The following is a 22,854-nucleotide window of genomic DNA, read 5'->3' as shown; positions in this document are numbered from 1 at the left end:
GAGCATGCATGGGGACAAGCAAAGAAAAGCAGTGAGGAAGCGGCACCTACCCTCTGTAGACTCTGAGCAGCAGCAGAAAAACAGCAGAGAAAAAGATTTAGGATCAGAAAAGCACCAGCACAGCAGACACATTCATATAAATGACATGCAAGCATTATTGTAATAAAGTGCTGAAAATATCAAAGACAATGGTACAACTTTCACTGAAAACTTCTTAAAATAGGAATACAAAATATGTGTTGACATTTGATCACACCAACAATTTTCTTAAATTCTATAAGAATTCCGGTGTAGATTTTGTTCCCTTCTGTTCTCATACATCACAACTATGACACCTGTGTTGGATTCATCCAAAAGCAAGCCTGGAACCCATCACCTAATCTTTTCCTTTTAATATCTGAAGGAAAGAGGGCAATAACCACCCACACTAAAACAAACTTATATAGTAAATGTTCTGGTTAAGCTGGTTTGACTTCATTTTCACTACATGGGATGCGTTTTTCCAACCCAGTTTAGATTAAACCACGCCCACTTCCGCATTAATGTAGCTCTGGGTGACGTCCCCATGTTAACAACGCTGAAGTTGGAAAAAAATGATATGGATTGTTTATGTATGCACCTTAAATGTGTATATATATATATATATTCAACATATCTGTTCTGCTCACATTTCTGTATATATTTACATTCACTGGATCACAGTTTAACTCACATTATGTTTGTTATTTCTATAAATAATGTGAATACATGTTTATTCTTATTATTATTTTTTTGTAATTCTTGTTATGTGTACTATCTGTGTTTCCTTCTCTGTCTGTTATGACATGTGAATTTCCCTACGGGGATGAATAAAGCTCCATCTTCTCTTAATCGGTCAGTGAAAAACGTTCCAGCGGTGTGCAGCAAGAGGAACATTTGTTATCCTCTGACAGTGTTGGAGAGTAATAAAGTACATTTACTCAAATACTGTACTCATGTACAAAACGTGAAAAAAACGAAAAACAAGCTATTAAGCTAGAGTACATATTGGTTTTTACTTCATTATATTTAAATTCATGGTGAATTCATACTAAAAATTAGAACGAACATTTACTCAGCTATGCTTAACTATGACGTTCTTTCATATTGAGAAAGTGTTATTTCCATCTACTTTGAAAAAGTAAGGTTGAGCCTTACTGAGCCTTGTGCTTCGTTCACTTCAGGAGCATGCTGACTGTTACACAGCACTCGATGGCTTAGAGAGGTTTGTTTCAGCCGAAAAACACAAGACTGGTTTCCTCCATCGCTCTTTCCCAAAGTACACTCTCCAGCTCAAACCTCAGAAATCCAAAGGCCTGTAGAGCGCATCATTCAGGCCTTAACTGTATATCAAATGTCCCCAAGAGAACACCAGAACGCTTCCTCAGCAATGAGAGGAGCCAGAAAATCATATTACTCATAATCTCTGACCAGAACAATCCTAGACACCTGTTTTTACAATAAATCAATGCTTGTTCCTGGAGATTCCTCTGGATCCTGAGGATCTCAAATCTGCATCTGTTTAGCAAAGGTCTTAGAGTTGGCCCTTTAAAAGTGTTGCAATAGTGTAAACACGTTAGCAGCAGTGTGTGGACTCACTTCTCCAGCAGAGCCAGGGCAGTAGCTGGGTTCACTCTCAGATATTTGGAGGTTGGTTGGCCGTAGTCTGCCAGGTACGTTGACCAGTCCCACACCATGAACAGATCCAGGAGCTGTAAAACAGACACAACACTCAGAACAGAAGAAGATTGAGGCTGGTGGCGGGTGACAGTTTGAACGGAGAGTTATCAGTCATTTTTTAATACAGGATAAATGACTTCAGTGTTTCAGCCAGTATTGTTGGGAGGTGGTCAAATGCTCCCTCCATGAGAGATAATACAAATATTGTCAAATATGGTGAGTTCTACATAACATAAAAATAGCATTTGCACTACCGTAAAAAACGTTGTAACCGTCTGCTATTTTTATTCTATTCTTTCTTTCTTTGCGGCAGCGGACACACATTTGAATCCAACCTGCTCCTCTTAAGCAAGTCTTCCCCTTTATCTCCCCTTTCAAAACGGTCAATCTCCAAAAAAGGGCAATCTGACCAAAAACATTTTACAGTTTGAGCCCCAACATATGAATAAACTGATTAAAAGTCCCATTTAGTTGATGTCCCCACGGTGTTGCATTTCCACTAGAGCATAGTGCTAGTGATTCTTGATCATTATTGGTCGGAGTTAGTGTGTTTATTTGGGCCCTCTGCAGTCTAGGTTCGATTGAAGAGGTTTAAACTCTGGTTTGACAGTCCATCCGTCAGCTAACCCCTTCTTATTGTGAAGTTTGAACAAGAGCTCTGCTAAAGCAACATGTATGTTAACTCTAGCTTGTTTGAGGCATTGTGATGCACTTGACAATGAAACAGGAACATAATTACCTGCAAACACTTTGATTCTAAGCTTCCAGTTTCATTGATAATGTGACGATGGCAAACACTTTCGTATCTTGGGTCACTGCGTCACTCAGAAGAGTGAGAGAAGAAGGGAGGAGGGGGGTTCTGCTGCTTAAAATGATGAGTGTTAAGTCTAAACAGGAACATTTAAAATGACCCCCCCACGACCCCTGGTTAACCTGATGGAGATGACCCCCCCCTGCCCCACCCATAGTGTATGCTAATGTCATAGGGTGAAACAGCTGGGTGTTTGGCTCACGTTGAAAGAGCAGCTTAGTGATAATAGCATTATTCAGCGGACTCCGACACACAGAGAGAGGCTTAGCAACAAAGCCATTATTCTCACCTGGAGCTAAGTGATGAGCCACCAGCAGCAGCCATCTTACTCTGACGCTCACTCAGCCCTCCACAGCTCACAACAATTAATGTTAATTGGTAAGGAAAACTCCAATGGGTTCCAACCACGTTATGGAAAGAGAGTTTGTGGACATTCTGCAGTGAGGTCGAAACATCTTAGGTGCAAGACTAATGCTCTCTGGTAGAAACACAATGACAAAACAAAACCTCGGCATTCCTCTATTCAAATGTCTTTATATTTACTGGGCCTGTACCAATTTAGGACTGATACATTATGATGCTCACTTTCAGTTTGACGTCCAAATAAAGTTTGTGTAGATCTTCTGGATTAACTGTTGTCTTGTAAACAAATGATGTGTGATTGTTTACTTTGCAAAGAATCATCAGAACTGTTAAAGAAAGATGTCCAAACCAAACTGAATAAGTGATCTAAGAGCTAAAGTCATGTTACATTAGAACTACATCCAGATCAATGCAAACCTTACAGACATACTCATGCTTGGATAATAATGATGTTGTTGAAATAATGCAGCCCACTGCACACTACTGTTTGCACTTTAGAACCGTTCCTCAATATCCAACACCAACTAGGGGATCTCATGCACGAGCAGTTCAAATGCAGTGAGGACAACAATCAGTGTAAACTCAATTACGCATTTCCTCTGCAGCGCGTAGCACGGTTTAAGCGTGCCGTGCCAAACCCGGCCCGTTTTTGTGTTGCTTTTCCACTAGGGGTAGTTCCGGCTCAGGGCTACTTTTTCACCTTTTTTCTGGCCCTCCAAAACCGAGGTTCTTACCGGGCCAACAACCGGGCTGAATATGCTAAACTAGTGACGTAAACACTCTTGACTGCTGAATGGTCAGAGAGAATCGCTGGCAAGGGGGCTACAACTACAACAACATGAACATATTTGACCGTGATTTAATTGTAATACACGTTTCAAAATGATGCCGAAGTAACAACCATGAATTAATGCTTTGACAAGTCTGCAGACAGACGGCAGGCGAAAAACCTTTTAAAATGCGTGTTTTCTGAATGGAGATTGGCTAAGCTAACGTTGTATCCGACCGTCCACACTCACAACAACGGCCTACAGACAGAAATAAACCAGCGACTGTGTTCGCCATGACACAGACAGGTTTGTACTTGTTTGAGCTGTGAGCTCTGAGTGCTAACAGCTAACGGCTGATGTTGTGGTTCGCATTGAAGATGACGTCACGGCTCCGCCTACACTGCGTTACTATAGTTACTGCCCCAGCTACTAAACTGTAATGGAAACGCAGCATAAAGTGAGCCTGGCCTACCAAGGTCTAACTATACCGTGCGAGGCCCTGCAGTGGAAATGCGCCAGATTCTGCTGGGTCATGTTATAAAAACATTGATATAGTAAACACTTCTGGGAAATATTCTTTTGGCATCAGAGAGATAAAGAGAAAGGCTGAGTGTGTGCACATTTACTGCATAAAGGTTGACCTTTCCTGGAAAAAAATCACTGAGGGTCATGGTGTTGAATGTTCAAATTCAGAATCTACCCTCCCAATATCTATCTGCATTAAGCTTTGAATGAATAGGCTTGCGGACACAAGTGGTTGAAATTAGGGTTGCATGTTAGCCCTATTTACAACCATGGGCAAATAAGGTGACATGCGGCGATGCCAGTCGTCCATATCTACGCATTGCTCGATGACTGGAAGAGGTCGCATTAGCAATTAGGATAGGAACACTGACTGTTGGGACAATCTTAGGTTTCACATTTGACTTTGAAACAATGAGTATTGGCGTTCTGAAATTGGAGAAATCCCTCTCTGCTTTCCTTCCCTTTATTAAGCTTGGCTTTGGATGTGTTCCATAAGGTGCTATTGTCTCATTGACTAGTATTGTTAAGTAAAACATTAGTAAGAATTGTATACGAGGCTATTATCTCTGTCACCATTACATTGTCATCAGAGAGTGGTAGCCAAGAGGTGAGACACCTCTAAATCATTGTTACACTATGTTTACACTTTAAGAAGCCTGTATAATGTATCGTGTGTGCAGCTCCGTGACTACAGTGTAAATACAGCCCCTAACAGACATGTAAGAGACAGTCATTTTTTATTTCATCATTTCAACATTTACATACTATTATAGTATATGACTACTATCCTTTTATTGGGGGGAAATATAGGTTTGTTGTTATTGAGGTTGTATAAATAAATGGAAGGATGGACTGCTGGATTGCTCTCATACTGCCCGGTGCATTTATGCGTGTGCCTTTGTGCGCAGCAAGCAGAGAAAGAAAAGCATCTCCATTACATATCAACCAGAGTACTGACAAGTTGATTTTTACACTGTGAAGCATTCTGCTCAGTGCGGATGTTGGTCACAATAAAAAACCAAAACAAACAACAAAGATCAATTCATATATCAGATTTCTATGTTGATATTTGTAAAGGCCTGGAACATGTTTAACTCACACAAAGGCATCTTTGCCACCATTTGCATTACCTAGAGTCAAATCTGCATCTATTCATGTTGCTGTATGACTTTGCATGCAATCACACTGCCACTCAGTGTGAGGCCACTGTTTGCTTGTCCTTGTTGGAATGTCAACACTTGCAAGCTTGTTAGCGAGCATTGTGTAAACAGGTAACTCACAACTCTCTCCAACAATCTACATGATATTGGGCCAAGCAGCACTCCTATTTATTCAAACCTATACCCTCAGGAGATACGCTATGAAAAAGGAAATGTACCAGATATATACATATATATATATATATATATATATATATATATTCTCCTCCTATGATTTTTGTCCAAAGCAACAAAGTCAACTAAAGTCACAAGTTATTCAGGCCGATTCAAATCAGAAATCAAATGTGTGTTAGAGGTCTTGGGCATGTTTCTCTTTAGTGACAGTGATGTTATGTTAAATGTCTGTTTTCCTTGTATCTTGTCTTAATATTTGTCCTTGTTGATGTTATTGACAACAATATGTTATTAAGCATTAGTGTATTGTGTGTCTCCGCAATGACCACACATATAGAGATCAAACTAAAACGACAGAAATCTCTTTATCTGTGTATATAATATATGACTTTGTATTATCTCACCAACCCTTGGACCTAGCTACTTCACGCTTGCTGTGAGTGTTGTTGAGGACCAGAGGAGGGCAGGTAAGTGCTGGTTAGAGCCTTCGCTAAGACAATAAGATGCTTTTCAATCAGTTTTGTGTACATGATGCATATACTGTAGCCTTGCTAACCTAATCACCTGATCACTTCAAATATTAAGAAGAAGCGGCACAAGCACATACCCAACCAGCAGCGCATTAGCCTCTATAACTGTATTCATCTTAACATTCAGCCCTCAGTATAGTTCATCATACACTGCCTTTCTATACATTGCATTTGGGATTAAACAAGTTCAATTAAGTACAGGTAAAAGTAAATAGCTGCATTATAATAATAGAAGTGCATTTCATTTTCCTAGAAAAGCATCTAAAATGATTTTATATATCATTAAGTCAAACTCAAATATTCGTCATGCACAGGTTATTGAGGTGGCCACTTGAAAGGAAATACTGTATAAATAAGTTTCACATTGTATTGACGAGACTTTTCACATGTTATTTATGAAAGGTGATTTGATAACTGAAGTGTAGAATATACTTGATCAAGATTTGTTTTAAGTAAGCACATCAACTATATTGCAGGCAACAGCAAATACTATCACGTAAATCTTTTTGCCAAGCCTTTTAGCATCACTCGCCCTACATGTTTGACTTTCAATCACTTGAACTGGTTGGAGGATAAGGATCTAAAAAGCAGTTATAGATATGGAATCAGGAGCCGTGGGATAAAGGGAAAGTAAAGGCTGACCTCGGAGTCACCCGGCCTGTGGAAGCCTCCAAAGCCTTCACCTAGGGCTAGGATTAACATGTCAACCAGCAGCCTGAATAAAAGGAACATGGCCACATCTTGTCTAATGAGCTGCATCGGAGGGAACCAGTTGAGTTGAGAAGCACTTCTTGTTTCTTAGCACAATTGCTTCAGTAAAACCCAAGTGTATTAAATCAAATCATGTTTTATTTATATAGCACATTTTAAAAACGATGTTTGGTGGAGCCAAAGTGCTGTACATGCAAATAAAAAACACATTACTGCGATCGCAAACAGAAGACAATACATTACAACAGCAAATATAAAAATCAAATATTAAACTATAGTTGTAGTTTACTTTAACTTCAGGTTATGAAAATATGTAGAGGTTTAGCAACAATATTGACTTTTGACCATTTGGTACTGTTATTTACGGACTGTTAGATCATTCCTTTTATATGTTCATTACTTTTATAATGCTGCAAGTTATCTTTACTATCGGGATGTGTACTTATACATTTGTTATTGTATTAACCTGTGCTTGCTTCTTTATTTAATAAGTTAGTGTTTTTATCTGCACTGTCCCCATTCTTGTAACAATGTAAATGTCCCGCTGTGGGACCAGACCAGACGAAGATCTTCATTAGATCGTAACGTTGCACAATACACTTTGTGTTGATCCATCTTGTGGTGTTTATTGGATTGTGTACTCTAGAACCTGTTATCTTCTATAAAATACAAAGACACACAAAATGATGGGGTTTAATCTGTGTTCAAAAAGCTGCGGGAAAAAATGGAGAAATAAAATGACAATATTTGATTTACATATTGCAAAAATGGATCAGCTACTTTAGTAACAGTCTCAGATGTATTGTTGAAAATATAAATGGATGTTGCATAAATCTAGAAAAGGCCCCATGACCCCAAACAAAGAGCAGGTCACTGGGAACTGCTGGGATCACTAAAGAATCCAAACAACGTTACTTCATATGCAGGAATTAGAAATAGAACATCTCCAGCTCACAGTTTTAATAACAGCTTTTAATAAGTTTACAACTGTTGCATTGTTTCGACAAAACTCATGTCTTGAGAGATTAAGAAGAGTCAAAAATATGTCTTATTCCTCTACTTGCTGCATCCCAATAAAAGCCTTTACTATAACATACATTGCACTCCATATCCAGATCTAGCCTTCTTGTCAGTCAAGGCTTTTTGTCTGAGCTCTAACTAGGCTGATTAAGACCTTCATCTTTATGCCTAAAATGCATCTAACGCTCTATGTGTCTTATCTGTGTAAGGATTTCAAACTGATGCAGGCTGGGAAAATGCACAACACAATTGCCTTAATGTTTTCATGTGAAAGGTTGGTTTATCTTCTCTTGTCTTTTTGCACTTTCAACAAACGTTCTGAGTACTGCGGTGACCTGGACTGGATTCAGAACCAAGCCTCCACCTCAGGCTCAGATTAACCGCTCAGCGAAGACACGAGGTAATGAGAGCCGGCAACACTTTACATACCACTGGTGTTTACAACAAGAAGGGAGGCAGGGGGTTAGTGCGTGTGTGTTGCTATAGGAATGTTTCCTGAGCGGGTGAACTTAGGGACATGTGAAAGTTGAAAAGGTTACACACAGACGGCCAGTTAAACCCACAATTGTTGATGAGATGTGTAAAAGGTAAGATGTGGGACAGTTGAGAGTTCAAACGTGAGATGGAAAACATTTGAAGTAAATATAAAAAACTGTTCTTCTTCTGGCAGTTCTGGAATCTTTTAACTATAACACTCATAACATAATTGTTAAGTGGTGAAGACTAAAACGTCCTGTATCAGAGGTTTAAAAACGTTGGAGTAGTGTAGACGCTAGGAGTTAGTTACACCTTTTAAAATGAAACGTATGCGAGTGGATATAGCCTGAGGATGGACGCAACACAGATGGCAACAAACACCAGGATTGTTATTACTCCAATCCAAGAAAATCCACACATTGATGAAATAACTACCATGAAATAATAATTGGTGCAGTAAATGAAGCTTTGTCTTCCTACAGAGAAACATCATAAGTGAATGAATTCAATCCAGCTGAGTTTATAGTTTACCTGTCGCAGGTCGATGAAGGCCAGCTGCAGCGTGTCTCCTTGAAAACCAGGAACCGGCTCTGAGCTGGCGAACACTGAGAGGAAGCAGAAATATCAAATACATTTCACAGATTACAGATAATCAGTGCTAAAAAAGTACGCTTTATATTGGTGGGACCACATATAATCACATCAACAAAACACTAGATACAAAAAGGGATACAAATATACCTCAGTGAAAAAAACCAGACTAACTTTCACTTTCATTGTGATGGACTATAAATAATAACATAGATGATGGGATGCCACCGGTTTCTTCCACATATTGAAACGTTCCCCTAATGAAAGCATTGATTTTGATAACAGCCATTATAGTCTGACCAACACATGTTCTTTTAAGGCCAATACCACTTATGAGTATTAATAGTTTCAAATAAAATAATAAATGAATGATAAAAGTGATATGTTCCGTGAACAATAAAGGCCAGGATTGATTAGTTATGTATTCCCTTGCCCTCTAAAGTCTTAATGAAAAGAATTGTAGAATTTGAAATGTAAGAGAAGCTGTTGGTTTACTGAATCGTTTATTTATTTTGCATATCAATTAGATTGTGTCTATATTTGTTTGTCTGTGTGTTTCACTTTTCCCTGGTGAAAAAAGATCTTAATTCAACTTTGAAGGATTTCATGAAATGACCATTAGATCGTTTATACTTACATTCACACTGGATGACATCCAGGTTGAATTGCTGAATGGCCCCCATGCTGATCTGTTTGAGTTCTGTGTCCAGCAGCATCTGCATCAGGGACGTGGACAGATGTTTGCAGGCTGACATACACGCCGTCTGGGCCACTTTACCCTGGAGATGCACAGGAGGAAGGAGGAGAAGGAAGGTGACAGAGGATGGGAGGATGAAAAAGAGGAGGGGGAGATGGAAAGGTGGGAGATATTAGGATGAGAAGCACAGATAATGAGTACACTTTTGATGGTAAAGACTTCAGAAGAAAATAGCCTAATACTGTATCATACGCAGTGTGTCTTGAGAGCAAGACTGAACACTGAAGGCAAACCCCCCTCATGTCTCTGCACCAGGTATCCTGATGTATACTTCAGTGCACACAGAAAGATGCATGAAGTCTAAAAGCAGTTATTCCTATCAATATTCTGCATTATGTTGATAAGAACTGCAACAGTCAATGACGATGGATAATTGACCCAAAAGCACCAAGACAGAGCATGTGTGTGTTTGGTGCTACAAGTGGTAACGGTTTGTTGTTGAATGCCATTGCAACTTTAGTCCTTTAATACTGAATTGTTCTAGAGGAATTTCAGGACCCATCCTACCAAGGAAGCATCTTTAACTTGAGAAACACCCATTATCTAGTCTCTCTTATTGCGTTTTTGGATGTTTTTTGATCAAAGTGTATTTCTAACAGAACAGTTGTGGATTATAGTTAAAGTCAAGAATAGTTTGTTACCACAAGTAGTAAATTAACAAGTCATTGCATTAATAAGTGCATACAAAGAATCTTTGACAAAAAGGTATACAAAGCTGACATGAGTGTTGTTGAGTTAATGATTTAAAAAAGACGTGATGTTATATGTTTCCAAGCCTCCATCAAGCCAGATGAAGAGCTACTTTGGAATGGGACTCCCCACCAAACAGTTATCCATTATACAGGGCAATGGGCATCTATTCTTTTTTTGAGAGGATTCGATGTCATAAACTCCCACCTTACCGTGGATATCTTCTGAAACAGGCCATTATCATGCAATGTGTTACTTAAAAGGTTTAATACCAATTACAATGCTTTTCATTTGACAAACTTTGTTCTTTGGAAAACATCACACATTGGACAAAAAACACAGATAGACTAACGCATGCATAACACTCCACATAACTCCACAGCATGTTTACAACTTCAAAGTAAATAGGAATTGTGAGCGTTTCCACTACTTGAGGTGTTTAAACACGTGATCCACATTGAAACAGGTGGGATTTGAATCAGTTAAACCTTTCCTCAAGTGTGTGAAACACTAACAGTAATGTGAATGTTTCTGTTCATTACAGTAAGTGTTTGTGCTACCCAGAAACAGAACAGCAGCTCAACAGACACTCATGCAACAACTCTAAAACGCAGGGATGATGTGGTAAGCTCAATGTCAAGGATAATGCACAGCCAATAATGTTGTTGATTTACAGTTACATAAAGAAACCCCAAAACACACTGAAGAGACAATCAGTGATTCTTTTCATAAATTGTTTGCTAGTAAAAACAGGAATCACTGATGGCACCTTCAAACACGTGTTTTAGTTGCAAAACCAATAGAATAATCTGCGGCTTTGAGCTCCAAAACATCCCTTTAACATCCTTCATGCTGACCGGTGACCGGCAGACAGAGAGCAGTGACACATGGTGTGGCAGGAATATTAAGGTCTGTCCATTTGCTATAAGTGAGTTGCTGCGTAGACAGCTAGCTAACTCAGAGACCATTCACACACAGATGTGGCACACTGACAAATACTTTACTCCATGCATGGCCACTGACGGAAGTATCTGTATACTTCCACACCAAGCCTGCTTCATTTAGAAAACTGTGTTGGCCATGCATTAACACTAAGACACCATTATGGTATGTGTAGCTGTAACATTAGGAAGATGATTTACATGAAATGTCAGTTCACCAAATCAAGCAGCACAGATGCTACCATTTAACTGTATTTATGTTTATCTGTTTGATGATGATGGTCATAATGAAAAAAAGCATGTAAATGAGATCAACTAAATCATAAGTTTAGAAAAACAGTGGTTTGAGGATGGCTTCAATGCATGATAAGAGAGATTAGCCGTTGTATCCAATGTGATGTGGACAAAGAACTTTACACAAACAACCTGAAAATGCTAAAGTTGTCTTACATTTACAGCCATCTTCAAAATGTAAAACTGAATGGATGAATTAGTCTCGGTGCTCTATAGCAAGCTGCAATAAGGAGCCAGTTCTTGTCACAGCCCATTTTGGTCTTTAGGTGTTTAGTCTCACTGACTATCATTTACGCTTAAACACTTTTATTTATTGAAGAATTGAATTCACTTGTACCAGTGTCCTTTTCCGTTTGGATAGAAATGTGTCTCTTGTAAACAAATTGCAACATGACATTGTATGAGGGCAAAAGAGTGCACTGGATGCCTTACATCATGGTTCCTTGGCCAGATGCTATACATTCTCTTAAACAGTCAAAACTCTAATATAATCCAAGATGAAATAATGACAGCACCCAACTATGCCAATGTGGAAATTATGTGTAAAAGCAAATTCATATTTTCTGCATCGGTCCACCATGTGCCTTGGGATGCAAATTACATCATCGCGCGCAGCCCAACATGTGTGACTGCATTGACTGTAATCTTTAAACTGTACACAATTATTAGGCGTTTGCACAGAAAATGTTGTTCAAATAACCCAGTCCAGTTGGTGGTGTATGCACCACTAGCATGTTAATGGAATAAAAGAAGTAACAAATGAAAAACTAAGTGATTGTTTTATAGAGGTAGTGTGTGGGGAGATTTACCGTTATGGACGTTACCAAGATTCATCTAAATGTCATTTTAAGAAATACAATGATAAATGGAATTAGACATAATGCAGTGTGGATCAGTAAATGCACATGCATGGAACTCCAAACCGACGCGTGTGTGTTATGAATGGAACAACGCGCACATCCGCGTGGCGTGAAGGGTTACCACAGGTGTCCGAAAAATCAACTAGCCTAAAGTAGTGGAGCGTCTACAGTCAAACATTAGCATGCTTCACATCTCCCCTCTGCCTGTGTATGGCAGCATAGTGTTGTAACAGCCAGGCAGGAATACTCACCGACATCGATGCATGGTCATTGTTGTTATTCTGAGCAGAGACACCCCAAAACCAACCAAAAATGGAGGAGGGGAGGAAAAGAGGGAAAGGACAGGAAAAGAAATGTGGCAACAATAAATGGACAGGAGGAGGTAAATTCAACTAGAGATAGCTTTCATGCTTGGTAAGTCAAATTAATCAAGGAATAAAACTGCTAGGAAAACAAATTAGTAACAGCGCTGCTTATTAGAAGGGGGGTTAATGGGGAAAGCAGACATTCTTATAGAAATAATCTAGAATTTATTCAAGACAGGAAAAGAGACGTTGGAGAGAAATGCAGGAGTGGAACTCAACAAGCTGTATCTGTGCTATTAAAACACATTAACTGACCTTTAACCCTTTGATATCACTAAATATGTCTTGTTGAACATAATGGCAGTGTGTGCAAAAGCAGTCAGTAACAGCACACTAACCATGCATACAGACACATTACCAAACACCCTTAAATTAACAATGTAAAACTCTACACACATTTGTATTAAGGATGTGATGGACATGTAGCAAAACACCAGGAAAACAGGTGGGGTTACGGGAAAATGTAAAGAAAATAAAATCACATCCCTACTAACAACAAGACACAATGGAAACCACCATCAAAAGCTGATAAGATGTGATCAAAAACTAAAAAGACATTGTCCTACAGTTCAAAGACAATCAGTGTGTCAACGATTGGTGGATCAGACTCACCGGGAGGTGTGTGAAGACCTGGAAGGTGGAGCGCAGGAAGTTGATCAGGTCCATGAGGTATCCTGAGGCTCGCCCGTCAGACTCAGCCATCCCCCATTCATAGTCCGCCAGCTGGATGAACTCATCGATCTTCTGGTTGAGTTTGGTATAAATCTCTCCCTCTGCAGCATGACGAGCATCCTGGAATTGATTTTATAAGCTACTATTACCAGACTGATAGGACTTAATACATATTTCAATACAGTTATACTGTATATCATAACTGTATAAGGAATATAGAGACAACTTGGCGAAACGCAAACCTGAGAAGTGTACCGCTAGCTATTATGCACTTCAGACCATATTAATGACATTTTTCTCAGTTTTTTTATAAAACAGAGTATGGTTACAGTGTCGGACAGTCTTCTGCCAGTACTGAGAACAACATGTGTTCAGAACAGAACTGATCAATGTTTTGACTTTCAGTTGAGATCAAAAGAGACTTTGCAATCATTTGGTGTGGGTCAGTGTTGTAGTCAAGTCACCAATTCACGATTCCAAGTCACTCTCGAGTCACCACTCTTCGAGTCCGAGTCCAAGTCCGAGTCACCCAAGGAGTGTCCGAGTCGAGTCCGAGTCATCATTACCTGTGTTCGAGTCAAGTCCGAGTCACAAGTCTTCATGTATTCATCTTCGTGGATATGTGTTGAAATGTAGCTGCTCCTCTACATTGCTTTCACCCTGTCATGTTATACTAATCTGTCTATTGAACTGCTGTGAAGCCAGTTTGGCTACAATTCTTGTAATAGGTGCTATACAAATATAAAGCTTATTACTAATATTCATATTATTATTATTGTAAATGACCTTTAATATGTAGAACTATATTTAAAATGAGTTACCTTTTAGAGAAGTGAATGTTTAAATTCTATCAATAAAGATGAATCCCCAGAAAGCACATGGCTGCTTAGCATGCAGAATGTTAAGTAGCCATGTGCTTTCGTGTTATGGCTGAATCTTTATTTATTGATTAGATCACCTCTGGTGATAGTGTTCAAGACAGCCTATATGTCTGAACTGGATCCTTAGAGTAATGTGTTACGGAGCCTTCTTCAATATTGTTTCCACATAACGAGCATTTTGCGCTGCTCTTTTCCAATGTGGAAGCAGAATGTGTGAAAGCATACAGCACGATGCGGGTGTGTCTCTAGACATCTTTAGACTGGAATAGCAGGGCCCAGTACGTGAACTCGCCTCGCAGGTGCACACGCCAGGATAGAGGACATCAGACTCCAGAGAAAACTTGCTCGAGTCCGAGTCCAAGTCATCATACGCGAGAATTCACGAGTCCAAGTCCAAGTCATCATACGCGAGAATTCACGAGTCCAAGTCGCGTCAATCAGTGCCCAAGTCCGAGTCGAGTCACGAGTCCCGAAAATCGGTATTCAAGTCCATCTCTGGTGTGGGTAGAATCACATTGCTTTCTGAAAAACCGAATATACTGCAGGTCTATTTGTAGGAGCAGAACAGCCTGTCACCAGGTTGGAAACCAAAGTAAACAATGTGCATTCTCTCATCCCTTGCAACACTTGTGAAAATATAGACAAGCAGAAACAATGAAAACTCAATAATTGACAAAGAACAATCCAAACCCACATTCACCTTGAACGTGGACAAGCCGTAGAGTCTTGTGGTGTGAACTGTTTCAGGGGAGACGTTGGTGATGTTCGTTATAAACTCCTCCAGATACTTGCAGGCCTGCTCCAGGTGGGTGGTGTTAATGATGATCTGCACCAGCTAGAGAAACAAGGTAACAGCTTCAGACTTATTGTCAGACTTAATAACAGTGTGTGTGATCTGTAACAGTAGTGGTGCATACCTCGGTCAGTCCTATGTGAGGTTTCTTGATGAGGTTCTGCAGACAGCTGCTGAGTGTTCTCGTCAGCAGCAGGTTGGTGGATTTCCGCAACATGTCATCGATCTCTGTTGAACTGGACACACAAACAAATGTTCAGTCTATTCATTTTAGATATTTAGTTGTACAAAAAAATAAATATATATTAGCACGAGGGATGGGTATCGATAAGGTTTTAACGGTACTACTACTTTTATCGATACCGCTTATCGGTCCGGTCTTTTAACGGTTCTCTTATCGGTTCTTTTGGAGAAAAAAAGAAGGTAAACTAACTAAACAAATTGTGAACAAAACTAACATTGCTTTTTATTTAAATGAAATACATAATATTTCACATCAAAAGAAACAACACACATCGTATTAAATAATCTGATGACAGAACTGTAAACAGAATAGCTGAAACTTTAACAAAATAAATAACTCAGTTTCCTCTAATCATTAACCCATGCTTGTATAATGTAGTTAACTCTGTGTGTTGCTGCTAGCATACATAACACCTGACGTGGAAACGTTCCTCGTGGATGGGGCTACAGAGCTGCTAGAAAGACAGTGGAACCCGGTGCATTCCTCCGTCTGGATGTGGAGCACTTTTGCTAAATGTTTAGACAAATTGCTCGTGTTACCGCCCTTACATGCTAAACTCTTATTCCACTTTTGGTAACGAGCATTGTCCACATCGAGACGGGTAAAGTGTAGCCACACCTCGGAGCGCGTTCTCTCCGCCACCTCCGCCGTGTGTGTGTGTTGCTGCATGTAGCAGCTGTGTGTGTGTAAACTGCCCCGCCCCCTCGCAAGCAGGCGGGGGAGAGAGATCTCTCGTCTGGATTGGAAAGATCGAAAATACTAAAAATAATCATAGACGCATTTTGCTGTCTTTTTGCATATTAGAAACGGAGTTGGCAACACTTAAACTGCAATGTAATGTTTATGTAGCAATAATACATATGACATATTTTTTACATGTCTCCAGTACCGATAAAAAGACCGATAACGTTGGAGCTTAACGGTACCACTGTCTTTAATAATTCAGCCCCGGGGCCAGTTTAATACCGGGGCTCGGTACCCATCCCTAATTAGCACTATAGAAGTGCTCTAGAATCTGCTCTAAAATACTCAAAGTATACCCATGTTAATGTTGTGTGGACCAACCTCCGGTGTAGAGACTCAGAGAACTTGAGGCTTGCGTAGATTAACTCTTTGACCTGCGTGTAGATCTGAGGGACGGACTGGGACATTGGCAGCTTCTTTGGAAAGTCCTGCTGCTTACACACACGTGAACAAAACACAGAGAATGACAGTATTAATTGACTCATTATCTATTATACACTCCGTTTGAAAATTTCACATTTTTTGCTTCAATGTTTATGGTTCTATAAATCTAATTGCAGTGGAAAGTAAGGGAGAGTAAGAGGGTTGGTTGAAGGGGGGCTTGTTTTACATTCATTGTCTTAACCAAAGATTAAACATGACAATTAACTTAAAGATTTCCAAAGGGGCAAGTCAAAATGCACTTTGTGGCGGTAGAATTCTGATCTACTTGATTTGATTGAGCGAGTTAAAAGAAACGTGTTCTGAAACTGTGCTGCACAGGTTGGTCAGTGTAAAGCACTTGAACTTGTTACCTTCTCTATCTCAGCATCATGGAAGGGAAAGCGGCTGACAACCAGTATATACTCCTCCTCTGTCTCCACGGGGATGGGACTGTAGTTGTCCAACTCAAAGATCTCCCTGTGGAAAAAAAACACAATGTAATGTGTTTGCACATTTACATTTTGGGTTAGTATTGGAGCTTTGCGAATCTCTCTCTCTGCGACATTTTGCGACGTGTGTTGCTGTTCTTAATTCTACAAGTGTTGTCTGAGTTTGAAACTTTTAGGACCTTACTCTTCTACATGCACCTTACGATGAGCCAGAAAACAACGCTTTACAAATAATCTGAGAGAAAAATGTCTAAAGGAACTCTTTATCATTGCAAGAAATGTCTTTGCAAGATTGCTTACAGCTGGGTTTAATGTTGAAATGTAGCATGTAACATGAAGAACAGAAAATAGTTATAGACAAACCCATGATCAAAGCTCACCTGAAAACCAGAGCCCACTTCTTCAGCAGAGTTTCATTATACTGGTCTCTGACCTCAAACAGCAGGTCAAACAGCCGGTTCACTGGGAATCCATAACCCTGAACACACACACGCAGAAAATCATGTGTGTTCATCACAGTTGCTCTGCATGCTTATGGAGATGTCCAAATGAAGAACAGCACATTGTGAACCAACCTGTAGTGTGTCAGCAAAGATGACTATGAGGTTCTTCAGCTCCAGGACCAGGTCTGGGTCATCACAGTACGACTGGGAATAACAAACATCATAATCAGCAAACAACACCCAAAGGCATGCGATCGGAAAAACAGCAGTTGTTGTTATTGTTAACTGCAACAATAACACACCACTCTAACCTCCGTATTGGTGTTTTTAGTGCATCAAATGTATGTTCAGGGGTATGTATGCTGTATGTCTCACTGGGATGAATAGACTGGGATCATTTGTGAGGCATCATCAAGCTTGACTTAAACATTGCTTTCCTAACTCTGTAAAAGAAAATGTAACAAATAAATAGATAGATCTAAATGTACTGACTTCTTATATATTATAAAACTATAATAACTTAATACAATAACAAAAATAATAGGAATTACAATTCATAATTACATATTTTGTATGCAGGAGATAATGGTCAAACCTCTGGGCAAAAAGTATTATCATGGTGAATGGTAGGAGGATTTGCATTTGAAATGGTGCCTTGCTAGTCCTTCAACTACTAAGAGCTTTTACTGCATGCCATCATTTAACCATCCACACATATTTATACACTGATGCTATACAAGGTGCCAGACTGCTCATCACTATTCAGTGGTGATTTACCCACAGCTCCAATGCTACAAATATGAATCTGAGACACATCCTCCACAGTTATCCCTGTAAACTGTGTACATAGTGTTATAATAGAAAGCTTGACAGGCGTAGCAACAGTAATAGGGGAGGGGCTAAGCTAAGGGTCAATCAAGAACAACAAGGTGTCTCCATTTTTCCTACATGCAGAGTGATTTACGACCCTGAAAGCAGCACAGTTGAGTCCCCTCACTCTAACAAGGATCCTGCCAAACACAGGAGTGTGTAAATCACCAGAGTAAATGAACACAGCCTGAGATTTGTCTTAAAGCAGCGGCCGGCTGCCTGTTGTTTACACAGACACACACCAACAATCAGCTGGAGACTGCACTACACAGCAGCAATCACAGCAGTGGTACTAATGTATACCACCAGTTTGGACAGTTTTATGAGTCTCTTGGTATAATGCTCTCATCCATGCTATATGTGAATATGACATGACGTTGGTATTAATTAAAAGTGCATTCTTCAATTTGTTGTTTTAATGAATGTAGTATTTAGGGTTAGATTATTTTTATTATAATTATAATGATATAATTGATTATTAGTTTTCAGGGCATTTGGTTAGTTTTAGGGTTTGTTTTTTTAGTTTGTAAATGTCTCTGTATAATACATGAACTCTTTTATATTCTAGATGTATTAGTCATTTATATTGTAAATACTTTTAGTTTAGTGTCGGAGCCCCTATTCCTAGTTTGAAATAGTTTAGCAAGCTGTCCCATTTCACATATCTCCATTATGTCTTATAATTGTATTTTCTAACTGTTTGTGAACAAAATAAATTGAATTGTGAGGAATTTGTGTATTCCAATAGTGTGAGAACTAACAGTATGAACACCTTTTGTTATGTGCAATAAAATGGTTGACATTTGACGGTGAATTAGAAGGGGACCGTTGCATGGACAGGTTTGTGAAAAACCATTTCTTCTGCCTGTGGGCTGACCATGTCGTGGTTGTAAGGTCGGACCCTGGCGGTGTCGTGGCCCTGGAGGCCCCGGGGGAGACCAGGGCCTTTGTTAGTCTGCTCACCCCACGCTGTGCGGCCCATTCTCTGGCCTGTTAGCATAATCCTCTGGGTCATTTACAACTGACTGGAGCCCAGCGGTCAGGAATATGCCTGCTTAATCTGCTGTTATTGTTGCAATCTGTCTCTCATTAAGGCCCCAATGACCTCCTCTTTGGCAGCATGCGTATATGTGTTTTGACCTTTTCTCTTGAGAGTGACATCATTAGTGTGTTTGTGGGTGCGCTGACCTCCACAGTGTCATGTGTGTGTGTGTATCAGCAAGTGAATGAAGGTTCTTGCAGGATAAATAGATCCACAGCAGGCTCTATTATCTCTATTAACTCTGAACAGTCCCCTTCTCATTCACTGTCCACTCCCTGCTGTTACTGTGTGTGTCATGCGTGTGCGTGTAGATGTGTGCGTGTGTGTGTGCATACAGAGTGTGTGCGCAGCACGGCGATGATCTTGGACAGGGCCATGTTCCACACTTCATCAGTGAAAGCTCTGGTCACCAGCCCCTGCGTGGCATGAAGGATATGGTCCTCCACAACGAAGAACCTGACACACACAGAAAACACACACATATCAGGATTTATATGTATGTTCACATGTGGCTGACTGACTGATAAACTTGACAGACAGATTGTAATGTTAAAATCAAATGTTGTTCTGTGACAATGAAGAGAAAAAGGGAGGAACATCTTACCCCACAATCTGATTGAAGTATCTCCTGTAGCCTTCCACTGTCTCATGCTGCACACACACACACACACACACACACACACACACACACACACACACACACACACACACACACACACACACACACACACACACACACACACACACACACACACACACACACACACACACACACACACACACACACACACACACACACACACACACACACACACACACACTAAATCAATGTTTTTAGTGAAACATTATTCAAGTAAATGACTGAAAGTGTCTAGTTATTGCTGCCTTATTTGTTGTTACTAAATTGCATATCAACTTGTTAAGTCTTTGAGTCAAAGCTGCTTGAAAAGAAACATTTGTTGACGTCAGGGATATCAACCATACATAATGGAATATAAATAGAGTATATTGATGAATATGCAGTATGGGTGATTCATGATACTGCTTCAATCAGCATGTGTGTTTGTGGCTCACCATGTTAGCCTGTGGCTGCAGGACGAGCCGGGCCTGTTTTTTCCTCTGTTTCCTGTAGTAGTTCTCAAATGTTTCTCGGTCACCCTGCAGAGAAATACAAAAGTTTTAGTACATCTTCGAACTTTACTGACAATGACAAAGAAATAAATATTAAAATCAAAAAATGATGGCGGAGGAAATATGGATATTTGAGCATAGTGGGTACATTTGAAAATCATAGTGGAGAAAGTGAAAGTGAAAGATAAACATTTAAGCATCTATATTTGAAAATGAAATAATACAGTCTTTGTTGTTTGAAAAGTAAAATAAAGTATAGTGTTATATATCTAATGTTGGTTGAGCTACTTGGCCTATTCACACTTAAAAATAAATACATTTTGTTTTGAGTGTGAATAGGGCTTGGATCAAATTTGTGTTCTGCTGTTATGGACTTGGATTTCTTTTCTTTTGTTGACTTGAATCCTCCAACATGTCACAAATCCTTTCAGTTTCTGAGGTGAAGTCATCAGTACATTGTGTGCAGAGGTACGCAAGGAGGTCATTTAATCATCATGTTCAATTCTGGAATAATGCACTTCTACACCAAATTGTTTCTATGATCCTTTTTATGGATGAGTGTGTGTCTTTGTGAGTGTGTTTGTGTGTGTGACCAGAGAGACACCTACCAGCACTGTGTAAATGTGTAAACACCTGTAGACAGGCGAGAAGTCCACTAGGTCCTGAGCAGTAAGAATCTGTAAGACAACATGAGAAACAAATATATATATATATATATTTAACATGTCCAATATATTTATATGATCTACAAATTATTTAAAAAAAACAGCAACCAATGAAAATAGGTACCCAATTGTGAAGTAGCAAGATAATGGAAACTCATACACACAAATATACACACACAGGTGCAAGTGTCATTATAGTTTGATCACTCTCTGTCTCACACAACTACACAGAAGGTTTCCTCACCTCTTCATCTCCTTCATCCTCGTCTCCTGTGTCCTCATCCATCATCAGGCCGTTGTGAGTGTGTGTGTGTCCGTTGAGGGTGTACACAGGCTTGTTGTAGTGGCCCGTACTGGCCTGCTTGGCTACTGCGCTGTTAAAGGTCCTGTGCTGCTGGGCCTACACACACACACACACACACACACACACACACACACACACACACACACACCACACACACACACACCACACACACCACACACACACCACACACACACACACACACACACACACACACACACACACACACCACACACACACACACACACACACACACACACACACACACACACACACACACACACCACACACAACACACACACACACACACACACAGATCAGAGAGCTGAACAATACATGTTCACTTCTATTGTGGGACTTATTGAAACACAACCTCTCATACCTGTCTCATGGCAGTCTCTCCGACCTTGTCCGAGTGTTTTCTGATGCTCTCCAGGAAGTCCTTGAGGTCCGACATGGAGATCTCCCTTGATCTCTTCTCTCAGTCTGGGCAGGTTTTCAGCCATGATCTGACAGAACCTGTACTGACTCACCCTGCAGGAGACAGCAGAACCAGTCCAGTTGGGTCCACTTTATAACATACTATCTAATCTAACCAGCATTGTATCATTTTATATGTAAAACAATGCAATACAAAAGCAGATTCATCTTATTTCTATTAAATGTGAAAAGAATGTTCAAAGACTTATACAAATTCAAACTTCCCATAAAATGGCATAATGGATTTCTTAATTAGATTTTGATTCCTGCTGCAACAGCTTTTTAAGGCGGAAGAAGGAATCTATATTAAAGCTGCACTAATCAATATTTGACATACACAATGATTGTTTACCATGTGTAATGTGAAAGCTGTCATCTCTACAGAACTGTTAGGTCTCTTTTAGATCCTTATTTAGGTTTAATGGTAGCATTTTTACTATATGGGTTCAGTTTGCTTTTTCCTTACTCTATATCCAACCTCGTCTCTAGCAGCAGTTCTGATCAATCCAATACGTTCATCCAATATGTTTGGGACACAGTGAGCATCAACAGCAAAGTGAATCCTGCTGCCGTTTGAGAGATTTCTAAGATTGCAACACGTGATTTTTGCCATAACTATGAATCATCACCAATGATGATCTAAGCTACAAACACTACAGCGGTTTAATACAATGATCCTACCTGGGGATGAAGACCTTTTCCAGCTGCTCCATGGTTTTCAACGCAGCATAGTATCTGCAGAGGAAAACAGTAGAGCTGCAGTTAGGATGCAATCACAGCTATGGATATATTCCAACATTTACTTGAAGATGATTTGAGTCTCCACCCTCTGATAAAGTCAAATAAATAACTCTTCCTTCATTGAAGTTTAGAAATCAAGCACTGTCTGGGAAACCCCTAAAAGGACATTTCATATTGCATTTCTTATAATTCATACTAAAATGTCTTTTAATGGTCCGTCATGATTCCAACTGTGTTG

The 22,854-nt window shown here is 39.7% G+C and overlaps 1 protein-coding gene across 1 annotated transcript in view; it reads right to left on the bottom strand.

The window, feature by feature from the left end:
* Positions 1 to 22,854, bottom strand: part of LOC117537663 (exocyst complex component 6-like) — a 70,087-nt gene that overhangs the window by 5,577 nt on the left and 41,656 nt on the right. Inside the window, 19 exon segments of the mRNA XM_034202968.1 lie at positions 51 to 62; positions 1,618 to 1,730; positions 8,771 to 8,844; positions 9,468 to 9,609; positions 13,350 to 13,529; positions 14,991 to 15,125; positions 15,208 to 15,319; positions 16,393 to 16,502; positions 16,866 to 16,971; positions 17,324 to 17,421; positions 17,519 to 17,590; positions 19,634 to 19,754; positions 19,903 to 19,949; positions 20,373 to 20,456; positions 21,038 to 21,106; positions 21,339 to 21,494; positions 21,778 to 21,861; positions 21,863 to 21,929; positions 22,557 to 22,610. Coding sequence (XP_034058859.1) covers positions 51 to 62; positions 1,618 to 1,730; positions 8,771 to 8,844; positions 9,468 to 9,609; positions 13,350 to 13,529; positions 14,991 to 15,125; positions 15,208 to 15,319; positions 16,393 to 16,502; positions 16,866 to 16,971; positions 17,324 to 17,421; positions 17,519 to 17,590; positions 19,634 to 19,754; positions 19,903 to 19,949; positions 20,373 to 20,456; positions 21,038 to 21,106; positions 21,339 to 21,494; positions 21,778 to 21,861; positions 21,863 to 21,929; positions 22,557 to 22,610 — 1,836 coding nt within the window.

Source organism: Gymnodraco acuticeps, unplaced genomic scaffold (assembly GCF_902827175.1).
Source record: "Gymnodraco acuticeps unplaced genomic scaffold, fGymAcu1.1, whole genome shotgun sequence".
In the NCBI taxonomy this organism is placed as follows: Eukaryota; Metazoa; Chordata; class Actinopteri; order Perciformes; family Bathydraconidae; genus Gymnodraco; species Gymnodraco acuticeps.
The sequence above is the reverse complement of the archived record's forward strand: the minus strand, read 5'-3'. Positions and strand labels throughout refer to the sequence as shown.